Source organism: Condylostylus longicornis, unplaced genomic scaffold, assembly GCF_029603195.1.
Source record: "Condylostylus longicornis isolate FDR11 unplaced genomic scaffold, ASM2960319v2 ptg000075l, whole genome shotgun sequence".
Lineage (NCBI taxonomy): Eukaryota > Metazoa > Arthropoda > Insecta > Diptera > Dolichopodidae > Condylostylus > Condylostylus longicornis.
Genome location: NW_026578043.1, coordinates 1,984,938 through 2,011,578, shown reverse-complemented (window position 1 = coordinate 2,011,578; position 26,641 = coordinate 1,984,938). Strand labels below are relative to the sequence as shown.

At 19.7% G+C, this 26,641-nt stretch overlaps 1 protein-coding gene across 50 annotated transcripts in view; it reads right to left on the bottom strand.

The window, feature by feature from the left end:
- LOC129612666 (sodium channel protein para) overlaps positions 1 to 26,641 on the bottom strand; it is a 156,579-nt gene that overhangs the window by 89,675 nt on the left and 40,263 nt on the right. For 39 of the 50 annotated variants that reach the window (XM_055526377.1, XM_055526376.1, XM_055526384.1 and 36 more), the window contains 3 exons: positions 25,159 to 25,248; positions 23,780 to 23,970; positions 14,104 to 14,136 (listed from right to left, as the gene is read on the bottom strand). In XM_055526377.1, the coding sequence (XP_055382352.1) occupies positions 14,104 to 14,136; positions 23,780 to 23,929 (183 nt within the window). In that variant the 5' untranslated portion in view covers positions 23,930 to 23,970; positions 25,159 to 25,248. The remainder of the gene's footprint in view (positions 1 to 14,103; positions 14,137 to 23,779; positions 23,971 to 25,158; positions 25,249 to 26,641) is intronic. The other 11 variants (XM_055526427.1, XM_055526408.1, XM_055526414.1 and 8 more) reach the window with 1 other exon arrangement.

Here is a 26,641-nt window from a genome sequence, read left to right as displayed (position 1 = left end):
CTGACAATTACAATTAAGAATATATTTTTTCTTCATTGATGGAATATCATCTTAATTTCGTTCTTGTAAAGGTGTTCATTAAGGATTTTTATTTAAGAAAATTTAAAATTATATTGTATATATTTTTTATAACAATTATTTTCATATATAAAACATTCTCAATTAATATTTTTGTAATTTAACATGCAAATTCATCTATAATTAATTTCTTGTTTTCATTTTGTTAAAATCATACCCAAAACATAATTTTCACAATATGTTTTAGAATATCAATATAATTTTTATAAAAAAAAAATGAAAATATTGAAAACTGCTAGTAATATTTGAAAATTTCGAAAATTAATTACTATTAAGAGATTTATTGAAACAATATCGATCAAATGATTGAATTTTAAGAAAAGGTATTAGTAATATTTTGTAGGATTTTATTTAAATTCACGAAATATATAATAAAATTTTCTCTTCCTAAATTAATTTCTTGAATGTCTAAGTCAATTATATTCTTTTTACTATAAACAAGCATTATATTTTATAAAATTAATTGATTGTCAAAGTATCAATAAAGAATATTTTTTTATGCATGATTAAACATTAATAAGTTGCAAAAAACCATTACAATACAAAAATTATTTCTTCTTCTAATGGACGACACTATCACACCTTAATTTAATGTTAGTACTAAAAGTTAATTTATAGTCTATTAAAAATTTCCTTTATTCCATCATTTTACTGGAATTTCAGAAGGATATTCACATGGAATATTAATGATAATGAACTTTGTACAAATCCCAGTATAATAACCTTTTAAATATTGATTAACTTTTGAATTTTACAAAGAGTAAAACAAAAGAAAATTTTTCGACTTATGGAAATTTTTCACCTGAAATAAATAACATTTTTTAAACTTTATGAGAAAATTTTACGATTTCATATTATGCGGTTCATTTGTCACAAACAACATTTTTAAAATGAATTCTTTCTTCAATATGAAAATTTGTTGTTCGAAATGAAAATTTTTCGAACGAGTTATTTTCACTAGCAGTTTTGTTAGTTCAAGTTTTTGTATATTAGTTTTTCTAATTTTTATTTTTTCATAAGTATTTTTTACTATTTAAAAAATTCATTCAATTTAAATTAATTAACTATATATTTCATTCAAAATCTCTCTAATTTCTAGTTTCATTCATTCTATTATGTAATAAGTAAATAATATGAAAATTTAATTTCATAATTTTTCTTTTTTAAATGAAAAACTTCAATAATAATATTAATAAATTACATTCCGAATGTTATTTGTCCCAAAAATTTCATTCATTAAAAAAAATTAATTAAAGAAATAATAAATAGAAATTAAAAATAAAAAAAAAAATATACAAGATTCAATTTGTAATTTCAAAAAAATAGTTTTGTCTGAATATTTTTTTTTTGTAAATTCTAGTGCCATGAATTAACATCATTTAAAGTTAATTTATATGATTTTATTTCAATTCTTAATCCTTTACATCCATTTTGTATAATATGCATTCATTTTTTATAATAATATTTTAAAATATTTTCGTATATGTATGGGTGTATATGTTATAATATAGTTTTATTAATATAATTTTTAAATATTAAACTCTAATAATATAAATAATAACAATAAATAAAAAATTTACTGAATAATTTTATAACTTAATAAATTTTCAGTATGATAGAAATTACTTGATGATAACAGTTTTTGATTTTAATAAATTTTAATATTTTTAAAGCTTCTGTTTTGAATATTATTGCAGGATCATACGATTTGAAATCTGTAACATTTGAGAAATTAAAAATTTTAAATTTTATATTGCTCGCAATTTATTTATTCATTTTTAAGGTAAAAAAGACATGAAATGTAGTAGATTAAGGGTTAGTAAAAATTTAATTTTCAAATTAAGAACTGCAAATAATATTTTGCAGATATGCAATAATATTTTTTCTGTAAATATGCAATAATATTATTTCTCATGAAATGGCAATAATATTTCCCACAAAAAAAAAACATTATTATTTTTATAAAATGTATTTATTATCACTCGTCGTGATATATTTTTAAATCAACGTATTCTTTCTATTGTTATCAAATTTATTGAATGTAATTTTTACATTATTGGAGAGTTTATTCAACAAACTTCTGTTATATGTGTATTATGATGATTAAATCTGCATTGGTAACTGCACAATAATTTTGTAAAAAAAAAAATCAATTAAATTCAACTTTTTAACTATATAAAATGCATATAACCTGATAATATTCATTTTTGTACAATTCGAATGATTAATTTGCCGAATTGTGCAGAAATGTGTATTAAATATAAATTTATATTATATGCTTTATTTTCTAGTTCAAAAATTAATTCAGTAATATTTTTATTTTTTAAATATTTTCATTACAATCTTGGATTTTTTTTTTTTAAATAAAATCATATAAATTAAATTCGTATGAGTTCAATTCATGGTCCCTGAAAAATCCTTCAATATTAATTATTTAATTATCTCTTAAATCTTTTTCTAATCTTAAATGCATTTATTTAGAATAATAGTTTTCTAATATAAAATATAGAGTAAAATTTTTAAGAGAAAATGAAAAAAAAAATTCTTATAATTTATTTTATTTTTAATAAACGAAAATTAAAAAGGAAAAAGAAAACGATAGAAAGAGAAAGAAGGAAATGTGAAAATAGAGAAAAGTTGTGTTGTTAGAAGAAAAGCAGAAAAAAAAATTATTATTTTTTTTTTTTTTTCGTTTTCTTCTAACATTATTTTTAAGCATTTTCGAGGCTATTTTTATTCGTGGTTTAGATAAAAAATTTAAAAAAAAAAAATAAATATAGGATAAAAATAAAGGATTAAAATTAATTTTGTTTGTAAGTCTTTTTTCTTTCGCGTTTATATTTTTTTTTTTTGTGTATTTTCATTTTTGTGTCATCAACAAGCTTTAAGAAAACATAACAAAATTAAAAAATAAAACAATAATTACGAAAATAAAAAAGTAACAAGTTAAATATTAAAAGCACAAAAAAATTGCAATGCAGTTCATTCGCAAAAGCTTAAAAACAAAAAATTTGTGCTGCAATAAGCGAAACATTTTTTTTGTAAATATTTTTGTTGTATTCTGCTTGCATCTTATTTCTATATAGCTTAGCTTAAATATATATTCAAATTCAATATATTTTTTTTTTATATTAAATGCATAATGCAAAAAATCACAAAAAAAAAAAACAACACATTTACAACAATACATATACATAAATATTGTAATTCACAACATTAAATTTATTTGCAGTCACATAGAAAAAAAAACAATTGCACAAAAAAGTATAAATATATTTTTTATTAACATGCTGTTTTTCTCCTTTTTTATTTAAATTATTAAATTGTTTATTAAAATTATAGAAAAAAAATTAATAAAAGAAATGTATATAGTTTTTAATATTTTAGTAAATATAAGTATTATGTCAGATTATGTCAGTATTTATTGAAAAATCACTTAAGTAAAGGAGAACAAATAAAATGTTAAAGTTTAAGAAATATGAAGGTATATTTATAAAATAATTTAAGAAAACTTAAAATATTTTGTTTCTTTGAATATATTCCATTAAATTAAAAAACCTGAAAAAATTTAATAAAACCCTTTTTTGTTATAATATTAAATTCAATATATTAATATGTTTCGATAATTGAATATAACAATTATTTATATTAATATTTGTTGATCTACTAATTTTATAATTATTAATTGTGATTTTGCACATATATAATCGATAATTTCGAAGCACACAACCGATAGGCAGCCAAGAGTATTTTTTGTTTTAAGTAAAAAGAAAAGAGGAAGATGACAATGACGTGTAGCACAATAATATTATATTTGGAAATATACATATTGGCAAATAATGTCAATTATCATATACAGTGCAGCGTTATCATTTCGAAAATATTGTATAATTTATTAACGGAATAACTTTTTTTTTCATTTTAAATCGGTGAAGTTAAAGGAATTTAAAAGTTAATACTTGCTCCAAGAATACTCTTAGAAAAAGAAATATATTTTTCTTTTTTATAAATTTTTTTAATTTTTTTATAGTTACACATTTACAATTTTTTAGCATGTTGTTCGAAGGTTCAATAATAATTCATTTAATTATTGATATTTTCATATAATAAGTAATGTTTTCCCTACAAAATTCTTTTGAAATTAAGTAGACAAATTATATTATCTGCCATTATTTTTAACTTGAATTAATATACTATAATGAGTTCTTGTTGGTATTCCTTCTGTATCAGAAAAGTGTAAAATAAAATTTTTAATTGAGTTTAGAAGGAAGTGTTTAATAAAACTGGAATGAATAAATCGCTATTATTCAGGAATTATAGAGATTTTTTCTTGATATAATATTAAAATGAGTTTAATAATAAAAGATAAATGATAAACAATTTAAATAACTTGATGTTTGTGTTATAGAATAAGCGTTTTTAAAGTTTTTAATTTTTTTCACAGATTTATTATACTTAATTTTCACAGATTCTAATAAACTTGAAGTAAGGATAATATGATTTATACAAATTTAAAGTTTTCTTTTCAAAAATTAAAAATATTTATTTTTTGTTGGCAATAACTGTTGAGAAAGAAACTATATTTTTCTGTTATATAAGATTTTCAAAGATTAATGCTTCCCACTTTAGACGATTTATTGCAAGTTATCTTTATTTCAATAAAAATTGGCAATTAAACAAATATCTTTATTTGCTTCTGTTTATACATATTTATATATAGTTTATTGTAAAAACTATGAACGATAGTTGGAAAATTTAAGAAGAACCAACAAATTGTAGACTATGTGTGAAAGTGTAAAAGAAAAAAGCGTTTGCAAATGAAATTTTATTTTATAAATTTGTTTTTTTACGATTTGGCCTTATAAATCAATTTTTTTAACATAACAAGTTATAATAATAAAAATACATAATTTCAATAGAGAATCTTTAATAGGCATTTCTAAAGTATAAATCTTTAATATAAATAATTAACTAATAAACTGATTTTGTTATTGCAAAAATGAATTGGCAGATGAAAATTATAAGTATAGACAATTAAGTTATTTCAAAAGTTGATTTGTAATCTTTAATATTTTTTGATATTTTATTTAAAAAAATTGTTTTTGCATAAAAGAATATAATTATAAAGGAGACCCGTATTGCATTAGCTACTTTTACATTCACTTTTGCTTTTTGCTTTTATAATAAGAGAATGAATTACTCAAGAAGGCTAAACTATTTAGAAAATCAAACATTTGTGCCTATGTTTCTATTATTATTCAATACTAGATTCTTGCTATTATTGTGTTTCGGAATTTTGATGAAACACATTTTTTTTCATGATAAAGAAATGCGAAAAAATTACGTACATAATACTGCAACAGAATATATGTGATTCCTTTCACTTGAAAATTGTACGAATATATAAAACTCGAACTAATTTTTTTCCCACATGGTAAGAAAAAGAGATGAGACACAGACCCTGAGAGAAATGTCATTGAAAACTTGTATGCAATAAAAAATACATAGAAGGTTTAATACATAAAAATTTAAATTCTTCTTTGTTTCATTTAACAAAATTTTCATTCAAAAACAAGAACAAAAATGGTATTAAAACTAATTATACCTACACCCTTTAACCTTAGTTAAAACCTCAATTAAATATATGCAGAACCATATAGGTATATTATAAATTACTGAAAATGTTGGTACTATAAGACTGTACCTAAAAAAAATGTGAGAATTTTTATGTTACAATAAAATAAAATAACCTTAACACAAATAATTACGTAACCTTGTCAAGTTGAAAAAGTTTTTCTTAATAAAATTGATTAGTTAAATAATAAGTTATAATAAAATAGAACAAAAAAAAAAAAGAACTGTCAAATTAAGTAGGACAAAAATATTCTATCAGATTTGTATAAAATATTTTTTCCAATTTGTTTTTGTTTTTTTTTTTAAGTATTCTACCCTAATCCTTTTAAGTCTAAAATGTTGAAATGTAAAATAATATTCTTATTAAAATATTATTTTTAATTAATTTAGACACTTATATGTATGTACAAGTATGTATGTACACATGAATGTACTTTAATTTTCAATTATGATAATATATTCAATTAAACACATACATAATATAAGTATGTATGTACATCATCTACCACCTGTTGTAATTACTATTCTAATAAAGGTGTTGTGTCGCACGAAAATTGAAGAAGCAACGCAAAAAACAAAATTGTGGTTTATATTTTGTTTTTTTTTTGTTTCTTTTTTTTTTGTTTTTCATATAATTACACTTAAAAAAAGTTGTAACATTGTTTTTTTTTTTTCGTTTGTTTAATGTCATGGGCCAGGACATTAAGTCTGGGGACTATAATTTTTTCCCATATTAATTTAAAATTTTGTTATACACATATTATTTTATTATATTTTTTTTCTTATGCTTTTCTCTATAAAATTAAAATAAAATAATGAAAAATTTCAAGTTGATAAAGTGGAAGAAAAATAGAAAAAACTGGAATAACAATAGCCCTTCCTACATTTATATATGACATTTTTGTAATAATTTTATATATTTACATGTATATACAAATATATAATGACAAACAATTATTAATATGGTTCATATTTTTTATTCATTTAAGAGGGTATATAGGGTTATTTAATACGTTAGATATAGAACTCTTGAAATTTTTGAATTAGCAATGAACTACCACTTGTATATTGTTTTGCAACTTAAGATTCTGTTTTAATATTTTATTTGCATGGATCTGTTAGAATGTGAAATCTTTTATTGTAAATCTTTACTTTGTTTAAAATAAATGTAAAATAGTTAGGAGTTCTCCTATTATTAAAATATTAGAAGTTTTCCTGTTTCTTTGGAACAGCTTAAACGTGTATTTGGCATTTTCATCTTACTCATATCACTTTCAAAATAAAATTCTCCAGTTCTTTAATTGATATTATATTTTTACAATAAGATTACTCATGTTTTCAATTGGATTTTTGCAGTTTTTCGCGAATAATCGACTGAACGTCTCATTTTCAACAACAAAGTGAATAATAGTTCTTCTCACTCGAAAATTACATTATACAAGTATATGATAGTTACTCAATTTCTTCTCACTTGGCGAGCAAAATGGCGAAATAAATGTTATTGACTATATAAGCAAATCTTTATTATTTTACAATAAATATTATACATAATTTTAAGACAAAATATTTTATTAAAAATAATCTTTTATATTATTGAATGACCCTATTCTACAAAAAATAACATATTTATGTTAATTCATTTTTAATGTAGAAATATTCTATGCATGTATAACTGCTCTTTTAACTTATACATTCATATTATACATGTTTTTATAAAGCAAGTTGTAACAATATAATTCAAATAAAACCCACGCATATTTGAAATATTATCGTTTCTATAATGTGCTATATATCAAACCATCCCACTAATTTTCTGTCAGACATACATATTATGGAAAATAATATGTGACATTACCCTATAGTACAAAACTATGAATAGAATAAAAAATCAACAAAAACATTTATACAGCGCATTACAATGATCTCATTCCAGTCATATTACCGATATTATAATAAAGAAATATATATGAAAGGATAATAAGGATAGTTATATAGTGGATACTTTTTCCTTTTTATTTTCGTATATTTTTATAATTTTTAATTTTGTCTTGTTTTTTTTATATTTTTTTGCTTTCCTCTATAATTGTATGTATATATAGTAGTTGAAAATTACTATTATACAGTTATCCTTTATGTTTTCTTACTGTTTTGTTTTTTTTTTTTCTACCGTTTTGAATTCGCTATTCCCTTAGGATTTTTACAATTGTTTAAATAAAATATGGAAATTTTTAAATTTAATATATTTCATTTGTTTTTTTTTCCCCCTTTTTCCATTTTTTTAATTATTTTAATTTTATAAAATTAAATATAATAATATAACAAAAGAGTTGTAACCCTGTGAAATATTATAAAAAAATTTTAAACTCAATAATAAGGATCGTGGAAATTTTTTTTATTTAAAATAAGGAAATAGTCGCCCATTACAGGATATATATAATAATTGAAAATATAAAAATTATAATGAAGGATCGGCATCTCTGTAAATTACTCAATTATGTAGTAAATGCCATGTATATACTTTATTCGACGCGCAGTTCAATTAGTCTAAAATGCTTTATTTCAAGCGTCTAATTTATAGCAAAACTTTTTATATTGTACGTGATAATTAAAAGATTTAATTATAAATTTTTGGAATTACTTTATTTCGAATTTTTTTATAATAGTTTCCTTCTCTTAATACATAGATTATAATGTTGATTATATTTTTAAATTTTAACTTACAAATTAGAATTGCAAAAGACGATGAAATTTATATTGCATTTTTATATAGAAAAGAGAAAAAAAAAAACAAATTAAAATAAATTTTCCGATTACGTCAATGTTCCGTGATTTCACAATATTTTTGATTTTCTAGGAAAATTTTCAAATGTTCTCCATTTTTATTATTCTTTTATGTTATACTTAGCTATATTGTGCTATAATATAAAAAAAAATAATTTTTACGATGCAATTTCAATGTCTCATACGTTATGTAAAACAGTAGTATGCTTATGTTAATTTATTTAAAAATACTTTTTTGTTTTTTGAATTAGTATGATATACATACTTATATTTTTATAAGTACTAACATTTATAAGTCAAATTGTATATGTATACGGAGAGTAATTCAATAATTATTTTTGCGAAAAAAAAATTCATTAAAATTTCAATACACAACATTGTTTATAAAAGAAATCTTAAGCATAGACGTTTTTTTAACCAAAAAATTTTTATGACTTCAAAGTGAATAAGATACCACAATTTTATTAAGGAACATACTTGGTATAACTTTGGTATACGTATGTATTTTGTTTTCTCTTACTAAAGTTTTTTAATAATGCACAAAAGTATATGTACAATTCTAGTTTGAATATATTTTTTATTCTATTTTTTTTTAACACTGTTGTACAATCTATCGATTTTTATTGAATTGTGTTTTCTCTATATTCTTTTGAGATTCATCAACTCTTGTTTTTTATATAAACATGAAGATATAATATGAATATGCATTTATTATATGCCAATAGATATGAGAATAAAAATAGTAAAATAATTCTTAAAATATGCAGCAGATAAAAGAGCATTAATTGCATTACTATGCTTGGGCTAAAATATTTGAATTTATAAATTGTTAAAGGAAAGTATTCTAAATTTTCGTATTCAATTTTAATTTATGAAGGAAAGAGTTCTGTCTAATCAATGAAGTAATGTTAGAATATAAAAAAAAATCGTACCCTACAAAGGTTGTTAGTTAAGAAAAATGGTTAATATTTTAAGAAAAGATTTTAATTTTTCTTTGTTATACTCTAATAGAGACAGTTTAAATAATTTTATTTTCAAAGAACGTCTCCAGAAAATAAATCAATATCCGCAGTTCATTTTATGAAATACAAAGTTAACAGTTTCTCGCAATATTATGTAGTTCTGAATAAAATCATAACAAAAACAAATAAAAAATTTAAATAATTTTCCAATCCTTTTTCTTGCATTAGATTTCTTTTCTAATGCTTAGAAAGTATGGAATGGAAAAAATAAATAAATAAATTTTTGTATGAACTTTTTCTTTACTCTATTTATGGTTTTTCTACGAATAATATTTTACTCCTTTTTATTACAATTATGCATATAGAAATTATCTTTCTATATATAAATATAAAATGTAATTTATTATTTTATTTACTTATTTTACTATAAAAATGTTCAAGATTATAAAATGGATTGGGAAAATAATGGAACAGGTGTGTCCGTTTTCAAAGTATAACATATTAGAAAGGCTTATGTTATAATAGTTGAGTAATTAAAAAGTCCAACATAGTATACGTATAATATACACATGTGTATATCATTATGTGTACGTACATACATATAATATTTAAAGTATATGCAATTAGTTAAATATTGTAGCGCTTGTAAATATTATTTTTGTTAAAGTAAAATTTAAACAGAATTATCTGCAAGTATGTATACCATATAATTCCAAAAAAATAATATGTTCTACATATTTTATATATACATAATGAAAAATTTTATGAACTTATATAAAATTAATTTATTCTGAATTAGACATGTTTTCCTGTAAATAGGAAAAGATGTATAATAAAAATGTTTTTCATTACAATATTGTATAACATTATAGGAGAGCATCTGCTCATGCATAATAATATAAAATCAAACATGTTTATTGTTTTGTTCGATAATTTTTCTCTAATTTTTAATATTGATAAGTATTGTATCAAAAATTTTAAAATTTTAGAAGTAAAAAAAAACAGATTTCATAAAAAGTAAACTAAGAAAATGTGCTTAATAATTGGTGTTTGTCACCATTATCTATTTTGCATGAAGATTCTGGTATATAAGAATGAAATTTAATTTAATGTTTTACCTACAGATTTATTTGATTTGAGCCATAGTTTTCCAGATAAAGCTCTTCAAAGTCAGAATTTTTTTTTAAAAGACTCGAAATTTCTCTATAATTTTTATATTTTTTTTTGTTTTATTTATTTCGATGCGGTACGACGAAGCCCATATAACATTTTCCTGTATCTCTCATAGTTTTCCCAGAAAAAGGTGTTAAATGCATTTAAAAACATTTTTCATGTAAACAACATCCACAAATATTTTTTTTTAGTTTAGTATGTATAATTTGGAATTTGTCATATTTTTGCTGGAAATTGATCATAGAATCATCCCTGAAATTATTTTCGACCTTATGCGAAACAGCCTGTATTATTATTTCAGTAGAAATAATAATATTTGACATAATACTTTTGCATTTACAAAACAAATTTTAAATCTTTAATATTGAAAATATGTATATTTCCGTTAAGAACCCCGTTCCATTATCATACAATTCTTGGCTACTCTATGACGTAGATTAGGGATCTATATTTCGTTGTATGGAATGCACCGCGTAATTAATTTTTACAATTGATTGATGCTGTTTTCAACAATTTGTATTTTGTTTGATAATACATTATGTATTTATAATATGCAAGTTATATAACCTTGCCATTATTTTAAATGGTATAATTAAAAATAGCTTAAAAATAGAAATTTCCAATTGATGTAAATAAAAATTTCAAATTTCGTATAATTTACGTATAAATTCTAAATTACTTTTAATTGGGCAATAATTGTGTCTTGCAAAAAACGCATTCCATAATTAATATACTTTCTATTAAAAAACATAACAATAACTTCTACTCTTGATTTCATCATAAGAACAATTAAAATCGAGTTTTTTAATTGTAATTTATTAATTCATAAAAAACTAATAATGCACACTATAAGTATTCCTTAAACAAAAATATATTATCACTATTAATAGAAGGAAAAATTTTCATACAAGAAAAAACGGAAAAAAAAAATTAAAGTTGATTAATAATAATTTTCAAATACTTAATTATATGGGTAAAATGCACTATCAACGAATGATCTTCATTCTCATAATGATCTAAATATTCTCAAACTGAACTTGAATCCTACAGAACAATAATAAAATTTAGCGACAATATTATTTTTTGATTTGTTTCTATTTTTCAATTTAATGACGTGCTCTAATACTCCCTGATCATTCATTCAAAATCATAGTTGTTTTTTCACCAACGATAAAAGTGTGCATATATGCATTAGTTTAAAGCATTAATTAAACCTTTTCAAATTTCAAAAAAAAAAAAAAAGAAAGAAAAAAAAAATTGTTGTTTTTTCTATTTTTTACCTTTTTTATGATTCCTTAATCAAAATAGAAAAACAAACCCAATACCTTACCATTTAATGATGCTAAATAACTCAATTTTCGTTATCCTTTTAAATAAAGTTCAATCATATACGAAATATCCTTATGTTTTTTTTATGTAATTTCCTGAACGTAATATCAAATCGGATGTAAATCTATTGCCGTAAGCTCATATTCAAATTAAATTCGTTCAACGTCAAACGGTAAAATCAAACAAAAACATTGCTTACTAAATTTTTTTCTAAACTTTTTTTTTTTTTGAAAATCTAATCATTTGAATTTTGTTTTTTGTTTTTGTTTTTGAACTTCTGCCACTCTAACCGTTTCTATTAGTAATCTACATTATATATACTATAGGTATATGAAAACTATACAGTGTGTGCTTGAAATCACCCTTTGACGCTGTATTACAATAATTTTATTTGACATGAACGTTATTTCATTTCTTTTTATTATTTTAGAATTCTTTTTTGAAATTCGTAATCATGACACAAGAATTTGTAATTTTTTTTTTTGTTTTTTTTTTTTTATTTACATAAAATTTTTATAATATTTAGAAAAATAAATAAGGTAATTGAAAAATAAAAGAAAATTTTGGTTGAAAGCATAATTTGAAAGCAAAAAAGTATATTGAAAAAAGGAAAGTATAAAAAAGAAAAAGAGAAAAATTAAGAAAAATTATTTAAAGAAAATTCTATAATTTGTAAGAAATGGGAAGCTTTAGTGTGTTATATTCGAGTATGTGTAAGTATATTTATGTTTAGAAGAAAAACGAAAAGATATAATTTGTTATTTTTTGTGTTTGAAAATATTAAGAAGCAAATTTTAAAAGTTTTAAAAGGCGTAAAACAAAAAGCTTGTAAATTAACAAAATTTTTCACAAATAATTTAATTTTCACTCATTACGTTCTTGGTTTACGAAATTACAATATTCATTTGTAATTTTTGTCAAGATTTCTCTATTAATCGTATATCTAATAATTTATTGAATCGATCATTAAAAAATCGATTAGTTTCAAAATTTCAAAGAACATTTAGAAAAATATTAAAAATTTTTCGCCTGAATAATTAATTTTCCTTAGTTTTCAAAATTAAAAGCAAATTAAATTTAATTTTAATAATATGATATTATTCTGATTGCTATTAAAATTTTTCCCATTACAAAATTTGATTTCCAATTGTAAATTTTTTATCAAAATAATTTTTGTCTAATTTATTAACAAATTTTTTAATTTGTGGCTTATTAGCATTGTAATTTAAATTTATTTAAATTTTAACTTATTATGAAAGTTAAGAATACAAACATTCTATCGTTTTTTGGAAGCTTATGTACTCGTATTAAAATATTGATGAAAATTCGTTCTTTTATTAAAAATGAATATTTCAAGTACAATTGTATTGAATCTCTAGTATCGTTTTTAATATACGATTTGTTTCTTTTTTACTTGTTAACTTTATTATTTCAATTGTTCTCTAATTATTTTGCAATAAATTTATTCATGAGCTTATCCTAGAAAATATTATTTATTTTGTGAAAAATTTTAATTTACCAATTTTTGCTCTTTGTTTTTTAAAATTCAATTTGTGTAGAAAAAAAAATTTTTGTAAAATATAAAAAAAAATTTTTAATAATTGCAAAGCAAAATTTGAATTTTTTTTTTTTTGATAAATCAAGCAATTTTTGTTTATAATTAATTTATAAATTATAAATATTTTAAATTTATTTTTTTTGGGCAAGCAATTTTACACACATAAAAGCAACACATATCTCAATATCGATAAAAATTCATTTTTGATTTTTTTTTCTTTTGGGATAAAGCAAATTTTTTTTGGAAAAAAAAATTGATAAAATTAAAGCGCTTTGTAATATAAAAAAATAGTATAAATTTTTTTTTTCGTTAAAGCACTGTTAATTTAAGTATATATATATAAAAAAAAATAATATAGAAAATTCTATTAAATTTTTTTTTTACTCAAAAAGGATAAAAAATGAATTAAATATTCAAAAAGAATAAATAAAAAAAATTAAATATAAAAATTATATTGGAAAAACATATAAAAAAATTAATTTGAAAAAATTAAAAATTTTAATTGATAAAAATAATAAATTAAATAATATTAATAAATTTAAAAAAAAAAAAAGAGAAATAAAAAAATGAAAAAAAAATAAATCTTACTTCTTTTTGCTTTTTCTTGCGACCATATTGCGGCTGGAAAATAATTTCAAAAAAGAAAGAAAAAAAGATACGGAAAGATCCATTATGTAAAAATGTTTGCAAGACGTTCATAGGTTTTTTTTTTCAAAAAAATTTTTTTTTCATATTTTTGATTTTGTAAATGGAAGAAAGTTAAAGAAAAAATGAAAAAATTATTAAAATAATAAATAATAATATTTTAGTTTTATATTATTCTTTAGTATATAATTGTTTTTTATAGTTTGTTATTTTTTTTTTTTTCAAAAATAAAATAGCAAAAAAAATGGTATATGGTAAAATATAGAAATAATTTGGTTTTAATATTTTCATTTTTTTCGAATTTTCCTTAATTATGAAAAATCAATTAAATTTTATAGTAAATTAAGTCAGAATTGGGCAATGCAAACTTTTCCATTTTGGAGTTGATTTCTTTTTCATTCATTTATAGGGGCTAGAGAGAGAGATAGAAAGCCAATTAAAATATAATTATAATTTTAATTAAATGAAAAAAAAGACCAATACCATAGAATAATAAAATATTTGAATTTTCATTACAATTACAAAAAAAAAAAATAATAAATTAGAAAAAATTAAGGATCCAAAAATTAAATTGGAATTTGCATCGAATTTATTCTGACTTTATATTTGATTTTTTTTTCTAATAGTTTTCAAATGAGAAAAGAAAATAAAATTAATGATTTTTTTTTTTTTTTTTTTGAAAAATTATGACAGAAAATGTTTAAATATATGGGAGGGGGAAAAATAATGAAGAAAAATAATATTTATTATATAAAATGTATGTATATAGATGAAATTTTAATTATTTTTAATTTATTAAAATTTTTTCAGTATATATATACGATTTAATCATATATATTATATAATATTAAACTTTAAGTTGTATGTTGCTTATTAAAAAGTTTACAAAATGATAACCTATAAAAATAATATTTTTTTAATGTATTAGTTTATATTTTATGTTATTTATTATTATGTATATATTATAATATAAAATTTCTATGTACTTAAAAAAAAAAAAATTAATTTTTTGTTTTTAAAAAAGCTTATATTATATAATTATAATGTATAGGCTGTTAAAATGAAAAAAATTTTGAATTAAACTTTTACCTTTATATTTGTATAGCTTAAATAAAATGGTTGCTTTTATAATAGAATCGAGTTAAAAAAATTAAATAAATTTAAAATATTATATTGGTATATTTTAAGTAGATCATATATCAATTTGAAATATTGTATTTAAAAGGGAATAATTTGAGTGGACGGCAGCAAAACTCAAATACAAATCCTTATGAATAATTGTAATATAAAATTATTGCAAAATCTCAAAAATTGTAAGAGAATTTGAGATTTTCTTCATGTTTTTTAAGAATTTTATAAATAAAATATAAATATTAGTATTATTATTGAATAACAATATTTTAAATTATTGCTGTTAACAATAAACATTTTTTTGAAATTATTTATTACTGTACTACATTTTACTAAAATTTTATAAAAGAAATTATTGGATTTATATTTAAGTTCAAATAAAAATTATTTGTAAAATTAAGTTTTCTTAAAGAAAATTATTTAATAAGAAATTTAATTGTGTGTAACTTATTGGTTACTTTAGAAAATCGAAATACAAATTGTTACTCATCCTGTTAAAAAAATGTTGTTTTTAAAATGTCACATACATTTTTTAAGTGTTATTTTCTTAAAAGGTAAAAGCATTCATAATTCTGTTTATTTATTTTTTTAAATATGTTTAAATTCTACTTTTATTCTACTTTTATGAAAATATTTTATGTATAATATTTAAATAACAAAAAATTATGTATATTTATGAAAGTTTATAAAACTCCTATACAAAAAAAAAAAAAAAACAAAAAAAAAAAGAATGAAATTTTATATTGAAATGAGATTTCTAATATGAAAATGTATATATATGTAAATTGTATTAATATATTGTTATAATATATTAGGTACTTGTGTAATAATATTTAGGAATAATACAAAAGTTTTCAATAAATTTCTTTTGAAAAAAAAAATTATTATATTATAATCGCCGCATTTTTCTTTTCTATTAAAAAAAATAATAATAATAAAATTTAAAATAAATTAATAGAGAATTAAATATAAATTAAATTAATATATAATAAAAAAATAAAACTAAAATTAAAAAAATAAATAATAAATATTGATTAAATAATAAAAAGTTTCTTTTTTTCCAACTTTTAATAGGATTTTTTCAAAACCTTGTATCTCCAAAATTAACAAAAAAAAAAATAAATAAATAAAAATAATAATAATAAAGGTAATAAACAATCAATTGAAGCCAAATATATTTAAATGTAAGGTATATAAAATATTATGTATATATATATAAATATAACTATAAATTTTTATATATTTAATATAATGTATCGAGAAAAACGTTTACTTATTTTAATAAAAAATTCTGATGAATGTTAATCTAACAATATTATTCTATGTTAATCATTGTCAAGTGAACACACAAAATGTCATAGGACGAAATATTGTGGCAACCATATAGGAAACGTATCTATTTTTAAGAAATGTATTGTTAGATAATGAGAAAAAATATTATACTCAATAATTTTTATTAATTTTTTTAATTATAATGTCAAAAATTTAAACTGTTATATTTTTGTTAGATTTTAAAATATTATATACAATTATGTTGTCAATCAAATATTTGGAATTTAATTAATAGTTAGGTGTAAAAAAAATTGGGAATTCTTATTATATAAGTAGTAACTCGTATACGAATAAAAATACTATTGTATTTATACTGTTTTTAATAATTTCTCTTTAATTTAAAAATTAGATCAGAAATTATTATATAATGGCCATTTTGGACCGTTCAATTTAATTTTAATTAGGTTTACTTACTTATTTATTATAAATTTTTTCATGGCACCCTTATAACTCTATAGGATTTTATACGGGCCCTAATATAAATTTTAATTTTTGTAATTAATATAATTACAAATAAAATATTTTGTATATTAATAAAAGTAATAAAATAACTTTCATTGAATTTGCTTATTAATTATAAAACATAAAAATGAAAAAATTCAAATTTTATATTTTTTTCTGATATTCTGAAGGTAGTTTTGCATTAATTAAATATGTGATATATATTTAATTTTTCCCAACAAATTACGAACTGCGGAAGTGGAATTTAAAGGACATATTTGCGAGTAAGATTTGTATGACCAATTCTTAAATAAGTTTTAAATGATTGGTGTATTCGTGAAATTAATTATTAGCTATAACCGAAGAACAGTTCAACATGTTTAAAGTAAGTAAATCGTTTCTCCTAAATTTAAGCAATATTTTTTATTATTGTAAAACTAAATAATATTGAATAGGTATTACAATATAAAATATTATTAAAATTTATTAAAATAGAAAAATAAAAGATACGAAAACATAAAAATTACATATTTAAGTTTTCATTGATTTCTTTTCATATTTAATATTTAAATTTAAATTACTTATCTTTGAAAGACATCAAATATTTAATTATATTATACGTTTACATTAAATAAATATAAATGGTATATAAGTAAGTAGTATAGGTTTTCACAAATTTACAGGATTTACTTTACACAACACACACACATCATGTAGAATAAAATAAGTGTTTTTTTTTTTATATAAAAAAATTAATTTGTTTTAAGTATAGTTTTATAATAAAACGTTTAATAATAAAAATTGGTAAAAAAAAAATTTAAAAATTATATATATATATATATGTATATATACACGGAAAAGGAAACATAAAATAAAACGAAAACAAAAACGAAAAAGATCAATGAAAATTTATTCTTTTCATAATAATTTAAACATACATATATAGATAAATATAAAACGTATATTATATTATTTTTGAGGCAAGAATAGGTACAATATTCACCTACATTATTATAAAATATATGTATATATATAAAAATTAACTATATATATATGTATATATAGATAAGAAACAAATGTTTACTTTAAATAGAATTTTGGTTAAAATTAAAAATTTTGAAATTGTATTCGAAATTAAAATTCTTTATTGTATTTATTAAAAAAATAATATAATAAAAAAAAATTTGTGTATATTTTTTATTAAAATTTTTATAAAAAAAATTGTATATTAAATTTAAAAATATATAAGCTTAAACATAAATTAAATAAAATTGTCAAATATGTGAATTAAATAAAATAAATGGTAATAGCGAATTAAATTAAATAAAATTAAATTTGATAATATTAATTATGTTAAGTAAACATTTGTTATTAATTTTTATTAATATTTTATTTTTATTAATTTTTAATCAATTTACATTTATACATAAATTTTCACAATGCTACCAATTAAATACCAACGAGAAAATACAGTGTTCAAAAAATAATATAAAAGAAAATATAAATTATTTTTTTATTGTTAAACTAAAATATTAACTTTTAAATTTTAATATTGTAAAATATAATATATATTTAAATTAATTTAAAATATATTTTTTTTTAACAATTAACGGGTTAATTTACAATTAAAAATAAAATCAAAAGAAAAAAACATATATATATAAATCTATATATATATATATATATATTTGTAGCAAAATAATAATAAATAAATAAAATACTAAATTAAAATAACAGAAAATCATCTTAAGTATATGTAGAAAATATGGTATTTTAATATAATATTAACTCCATTTTAAAATTTTATTGAATTCGCTCAAATATGGAATTCAGTGAAATTTAAGTAATGAGAAAAACATTTTAATATAGGGTTGTTAAAATTTTATTATGTAATTTTACAGGGATTGATGCAAAATAATTTTGAAATCTATTATAAAAAATATTAATAATTTTTTTAAGCATTGTCATAATAAAACTATTTTAAACGGAAATACTAATTTTTATAATTTTTAAATTTTGTCAAAAAAAATCATTATAATTCACAATGCCCTCATAATATAGTTACTAAAAATAGAATCGAAATTTCAATTAGTTTAATTGGAGCATAAAATTCTAAATTGAAATCGATAATATGACTTTATAATTGTTATTACTTCCATATGTAACACTGAATATATTTTTATTCAAACTAACAAAAAAAACAAAAACCAAAAATATTAATTTGTCATCATTAATTATATAGAATAAAAAAAAATTACGTATATATGAGTTCACATACTTATATACTTAATAATTTTTTATTGTTTTAATTTTTCTCAACTTCAATGTTATAAATAAAAAAAAAATTAAAATAAAAAGTAGTTGTAATGGTCTGACGCACACAATATATTGCGTAGGTTGCATGGTGGTAAGGTGCTATAGTTTAAAAAAAAATTTTCCTAATGATACAAGCAACAGAATAGGTTATAAAAGTATATTCCTTTTTCTCAAAAAAAAAAAAGGAAAAGAAAATTTTATATTAAAAAATTTAACTCTTCAGAAAGATTGGCGCCTTTTGATCGTCGCCAAATTCCAATTCCGTATTATACAATAAAATTTATAGTTACAATTTTGAATTTTCTTATTATGTTATAAATTATATATTCGTATAAATATATATACGTACAATTTTATAATTTGTTCTAAATATAGATTAATTTATAATAAGTTACGTCATAATTTAATTAATTATATTATGTACTGCATTTTGATTTAAAATAAAACAGAAATTGTTTATGCAGCAGATTTTTTTTTTAAATAATATATACGAAGTTTGTATTCGAATTACAGTATTGAATGTATACTTTAAATTTTTAAAATTATTTTATTAATAATCTCAAAGTCAAAGAAATAAATTGTTTTCATTTCAAACAACAGAATTAGAAATTCGAATTTGTATTAGAATTTCTGTTTAATATTGTAACAAACATTTTCTCAAATATTATTGATAAATTTTATTAACTGAAATTTAAGGTTTACGTATGACGATAAAATTCATTAGGGAAATTATTAATTATTCTTGTGAACTCATGAAATTTTGGGAGAGCAATTGAAAAGTAAAATTTCTAAGGAATAAGTAAATTGAAATAATTCTATTCTCAATATTTTAATTGAATTTAAAGGGGAATTCATGAATATGTATAGTCAGTCATATATTATCAAAACTTAGCGAACTATAATTTGTTGAACATTAAAAGAAAGTCTTATAATAATTGTTTAACTACAAAATTGACTACGGAATGCTAATTTTTCTATTAAAGCAAAATTTGAGAGAATTATAGTTAAAAAATGTTTCTCTTTTATTAACTTCCACATTGCTGTCTCAAATACAAATACTACATCTTAATCCTAAACTTAAATAGAGTTAAATTAGAAACAATCATTTAAACACCATATAAACATATCTACATATACATACATATATTTCACGTATACATACGTGGAATATATTTTTATAAGAAATTAAAAAATAAACAAAAAAAAACTAATTTTCCTTTCTGGCTAAATATACCTATATTTTAATTATTTTTAGCTGTTTTCTAAAATAGCTAATTTTTTAGCTAATAAAACTTTGTGTAGGGGATTCACAATTAATACACGATACATATTTAAATAATAAATATACATAATAATGTAGAGAAACAGTGTAAATATATATGTATATTTTTAAATTAATTTTAATTTAGTTTTTATTAAACTTAAAAAACAAAAGTAATACAAGGAAAATACGGGGAAAATAATTAAGAAAAACAAAAAAAACAATTAAGAAAAAATAAATAAATAAATAAAACAAAAAAATGCTATCATTTTTTATTTAGTGAAATTTTTTACACAAACACCTATACAAAAATTTTAACGTTAATAAATATGTATATATATATATATATGTTAATAAATGTATATATATATATATATATAAATATATATATATAGAAAATGATGTTAAAAAAATTGAAAGAAAAAAAAAAGGACATTATTGTCTTTTAAGTAGAGGAATATTAAGTATACTATGTTTTTTTTTCTTTTTTTTTTTTGTATTATTTAAGGAATTAACTATATAACATTTCAACTTGACATAAACTGTGGTCACTGACACAAAAATTATTTTTGGAATTACAAACGAATTATATACGTTCTTCTATCAAATAATTAAATATTTTCAAGTTATATGCTATTTTAAAAGAAGAATTTTTTTAATAGTTTTATAAGAATTTTCTATTCAACTAAAAAGGCTCTTTACTTTAAAGTGATTGTATTAAAATATTAAGAGGATTCTACCAACAAATTTGTATTAACATTTATTTTTACAATAGAAATTATGAATATGATGGAGCTTATATCAATCTATATTATTATTTCACATCAAAGTTCTATTTTCAATTTTTATATAATTTTCAATAAAATTATTAAAATTCAGATTTTTAATCAAAATAAAAAAGTTCTCCAAATTCTCAATTTTCAAAATAAATAATAATTGATAATTACAGCACTTAAAAAGAATAAAAATCAAAAATTGTGAAAATTTTTTGATTTTTTACATTTTATTAGGACCCTTAAAATCTTCACATAGAAATGGACCTTTTAACCTTTGAGGACTTAAATTAAAGCTTATTAAGTAAAACTCTATAAAAAAATTTTAAAATTTCATAAAATTTCGTACGAAATTATCGGTAAGAGAAAACTAAGAAATTAAAAATAGGGGAAAATATGATTTTTTCTTAAAGTTCGAATGCTTCGTATTCCGAAAGCACATAAAATACAAAATCAAGAAATATACTGATTTTAAGCCCTTTACTATGCTTTTCTAAAATTGTTTTTTAAGTCAGTATCTTTTTCAGAGCCGGAGTTATAAGAAAAAAAAACTTGAACAAATAGAAATTTCGTGAAAATTCATTAAAAATTTGGAAACTCTTGAGATTTGGTACCTAGTATGCAAAACAAAAGTTTTACTCATTTTCGATTCTCTAATGGTATATGTTGTTATCTAATTTCCTGAATCACCCTATATATCAAAAAGTTCCGTCAAAAATAATATATATAGAAGGGGAATCTAAATTTTCATATACAAACTGGTTTTATAAGAAATTTCGGGAATCACTTTCTAAAAGTGAGTTCACTTTTTTAAACCTAATAGAAATTAAAAAGGAAAATCTGATTACATTTATTAGACCAGAAATTTGTATGGTATTTGTATGGTATTATTTGTTATATAATTCTATATAATTGCTAGATTTGCATTTGATCTTGAATTAATTCATAATGTAGATACATAGTTTATGTCGAGTTGAAATTCGGAGGTAATAGTAAAACTTTTTAAAATAAGAAATATTCAAGATAATTTTTTTGTGTGCTTTTTTTTTTGATTGAAAAAAATTTACGATATTTTTAATATATTTAAAAAATATGTAAATGAATAAAAATTACAAGTTATACTTTATTTTATAAAAAATATGTGTATGTATTCGTATATATATATATATATTTATTTTTTTTTTAAATATTTATTGAATTATAATTATTTTTCTTTTTATATTTTTATACATTTAGAATACATTAATATAATATAAATATAATGGTTAAATGAGGATTTTTTTTTGTACTGAACGGTGAATTAATAAGGGTTATTAAAAAAAACAGATTTTTTTTTTAAATATTTTTGATGGATTTAAAAAAAAAAAGAATAGAAAAAGAAAATTTGATTTGACACAAATATTTATAATAAAATATTATGTTTTTTGAGTGAGAAATATGAGAAAATATAATATATAAAATATATATATATAGATGTATTTAAATAACAAAAACGTTTATATTAAAAAAAATGTCAATGGTTTTCAATATTAAATAATAAAAAAAAAGATAAAAAATATCGAAATTAAAAAATACATAAAAAATTTTGGTATAAATTTTTTTTTTTATAAATAAAATAAATTTTTACACATTTATATATATATTTGTTAAAAAAAGAAAAAATAAAAACATAAAAAATAAATTACATCAATGAATTATTTTCGTAAATGATTTTCATTTTTGAGTAGCTTAGAATTAAAAAATCTCAATTTCAATTCAATCACACAGTAGTTAGCTACACAGTATTTGCTACACAGTTAACTACTGTGTAGTGTTGGATTTGTAACATTGCACTGTATGCACTTACAGTGGATATGGTATCATATGCGTATGGTAATTAATGAATAATATTTAATTATTAGAAAATTATTAAATAATTGCGTTCATAAGAGCGAAACGCATTTCACCGCGCTTTGTTTAAAAAAAAAATTTAATATTTTTTTATTTTTAATTCCAAGTCACTCATTTGAATATAAAATTATATTTTATATGTAAGTATATGTATTTATTATTAAAAGCAACAAATTATTGATGATGAAAAAAAGAAATTCTTTTTTATCTTGTTGTTTTTGTTTCTTTTTTTTTTAATGAATTTTTGTTGTCATTGTTACTTTTTTTTTTTTAATTATATTGCATTTTTATTTACAATTTTTGTTTTGATAGTTTTTTTTATATTGTACGTTTAAAATTAAAATACAAAACATTGCATTAGAATATTGAAGAAAAAAAAATTATAATATTATATATATATATATATAATAATATAAAGATTAGAACTTGTATATAGAAAATATAAAAATATTAAATAAATAAATTGAAAATTTACCACCTCTCCCTCGGCTCTCTTCCTTTCCAGCTCTTTTTGTTTGGCATGTTCAACGGCAATACGGGCTTCTATAGCCACCAATGATTCACGGGTAAAGGGACGGAACAAACTGCGTTCTTCCTCAGATATCGAGTCGGAGTCTTCTGTCATTGTCTATACGGCCAACGATGAGAGCCTCAGATTTCCAAGGCCTAAAAATATTATATTGGAAAAAAAAAAATTTAAAAAAATAATTAAAATATAGAAATATTTTAGAATGAATTGATCAAATTGAAAAAAAAAAATTACTCATTTAGTATTTTCTACGACACTTATGGATGTAGGTGAAGATATTAGATAGATTTAAAAATCTGGCGATTCATTGTTTTATGAATTAGAAAGATTATTGACTGGAATTGCCACACAATATTTGGTTTTATTTAATAACTGGCATCAAGTAAAAAATATTACTGTATAAAGTAGAAATTCATGAATTATTATAAATAAAAGTAACTTTTTCGTATTTTGAATGTCTATATCGCAAATATCTATTTGTTTCTTAACATTTAAAGTGTATCGCAATTTTTTGATTTATAAATGAATGAAAATCAAGAAAATAAAGGAAAAATTTTAAAATACTACAATTATGTAAGACAGAAGAATTATGTGATTGAAACATTTAAGTTTTAGAACAAAAATTTTAGCAATAGGATGCAGTTAAAAAATAAAATATAATTTTGTTCAAAGGAACATATTAGTAATTTACTAATACTTAGTCTTAACAATAATAGTGAAAGTTTTGTAGTAATTTTGAATGTAATTTTGAAAGTTTTATATTTATGGAGTATATTTTGTTACATTTTACGTACAGATAAAAATTAATCAATGCTTAAAATATAAAATATATATTTTTTAAATTTTACTTCTAAGAATACATTTGCCAAAAAAATTTAATATATGACCTTTTCAAAAAATATCCATTTACATCTATAAAGGAAACAAATCGTTACAATATCTAACTAGAAACATTATACCGCATTTATATTATATGATCAGTCTAATTTTTAAAATTCACGCACTTTACATTTTTGTATAGAAAATATCTAAATGTATATATGTATATATATATATATATATACACTATAAGAATTTATATATATACACACTATAAGAATTTTTACTTTTGTATATGTATTTTTTCTAATAATAATTTTTTTGGTTAAATTCTATATCATTTTTCTTGATTCTTAAGTATATGTAAACAAAATAGAGTATTTAACCTTATACTTATTATATTGATTATGCATGTATATGTATGTAATTTTATGAAAGTGAAGTTAAAATGAAAGTAAAAGATATTTTGTATATTTGTATGTGTATATAACAGAAAAATAACTTACATGAGGCACATGGATGTCGCCTTCTACGCTATAGTTACAACTATATCCGAGGCGCCATTTTCGTGAGGCGCCCGCCGGCTATCACGAATTCTGTAAATAAAAAAAAAGAAAATGAAATAATTATTATTATATAGAGCAAAAAAAAAAGACGTATAAAAGACATATATGTATATATAGTAAATATATTATAACAATTTAATATTCTTCAAAAATCATCATAAATATTATATATGTAAAATAATTGTTATTTGATATTTTTTTTTTTTGAATAAATTTTCTTTTTTATGATTTAAAATCAAACTAATGGGTATACCTTTTACTAAAAATATTTATTTTGCAAAATATAGTTCAAAGTAATGAGGAAATAGATATAAAATATTAATATTAGGGGTCAAAATAATAATGTCCTTAATTATAGTATGTTCACTATTACCGTACGAATATAAAACGCTGTTAGTAGTGCTAGCACTATTTGCATTCAATATTTGCAAAATTAATGCACGTCTAAATGGAATTACTTCATAAGTAGAACAGTTTTCCCGATTGGTAATTTTTTTGTGTACAGGAGCAAAAATTATTCAAAATAGGCTTAATTATATAAATATTGAATTAAAATCTTAAAGAAAACACAACTCAATTTTTTCAGTAATGAAACAATTCCAATTACTTAATTTTCATAAATTTTATTACCAAAATAATTTCAGAAAAACAATATTAAGTAAAACAGGAAGTTTTTAAAATCATAAAGCACTGAAAATTTTATAAAGTTCAATATTATTAAAATTATTAATTTGGGATCGAGAGAACAATATGTTAGAATAAGCTTCCTTAATATTAGTTCCAGACAATTGTTAGTGAAAACCTTCAAAGATACTTTTTTTTTTAATTATTTTGTACAAATTTTTTAAATTTTGATGCACGAATAATTTATTGATTTTATTATAATCACAAAACATAAATTTCATGTCTTTATTATTTCCTTAAAGACAATAAAAACAATTCGTTAATTTTATAGTTAAAAATAATGTTGAATAATCGATAGGCGTAGTCAATATCAACCTTTACATATTACGTATATATACATACTTAAATTATAAATATATACTTAATTAAAAGGTTAAGTATAGACTAATATATTGGATGAGGAATTAAATAAGCTTGAAAGAATAATAAATATTATTATTTCTGGAAAATTTTGAAAAATTAAACGTAAAAACTTGAACATGAAACTCAAAATTGAAAGTCAAATGAATATATTTCGTGATATACATATTTTAATAATTACAAAATACTTATTTTATAAAATATTTTTGTCAAAAATAAGAGGAAATAACAAGAGAACAAAATATTAGCCTTATAAAATATTTAAAAGTATGTAGACATTTATTATGCCATGCAATAGAAATTTTGAATTCGACGACTTAAGTTATAGGTTCGACCAATTTGTAATTGAAATCTTGGATATTACAAGTATTTCAGGTAA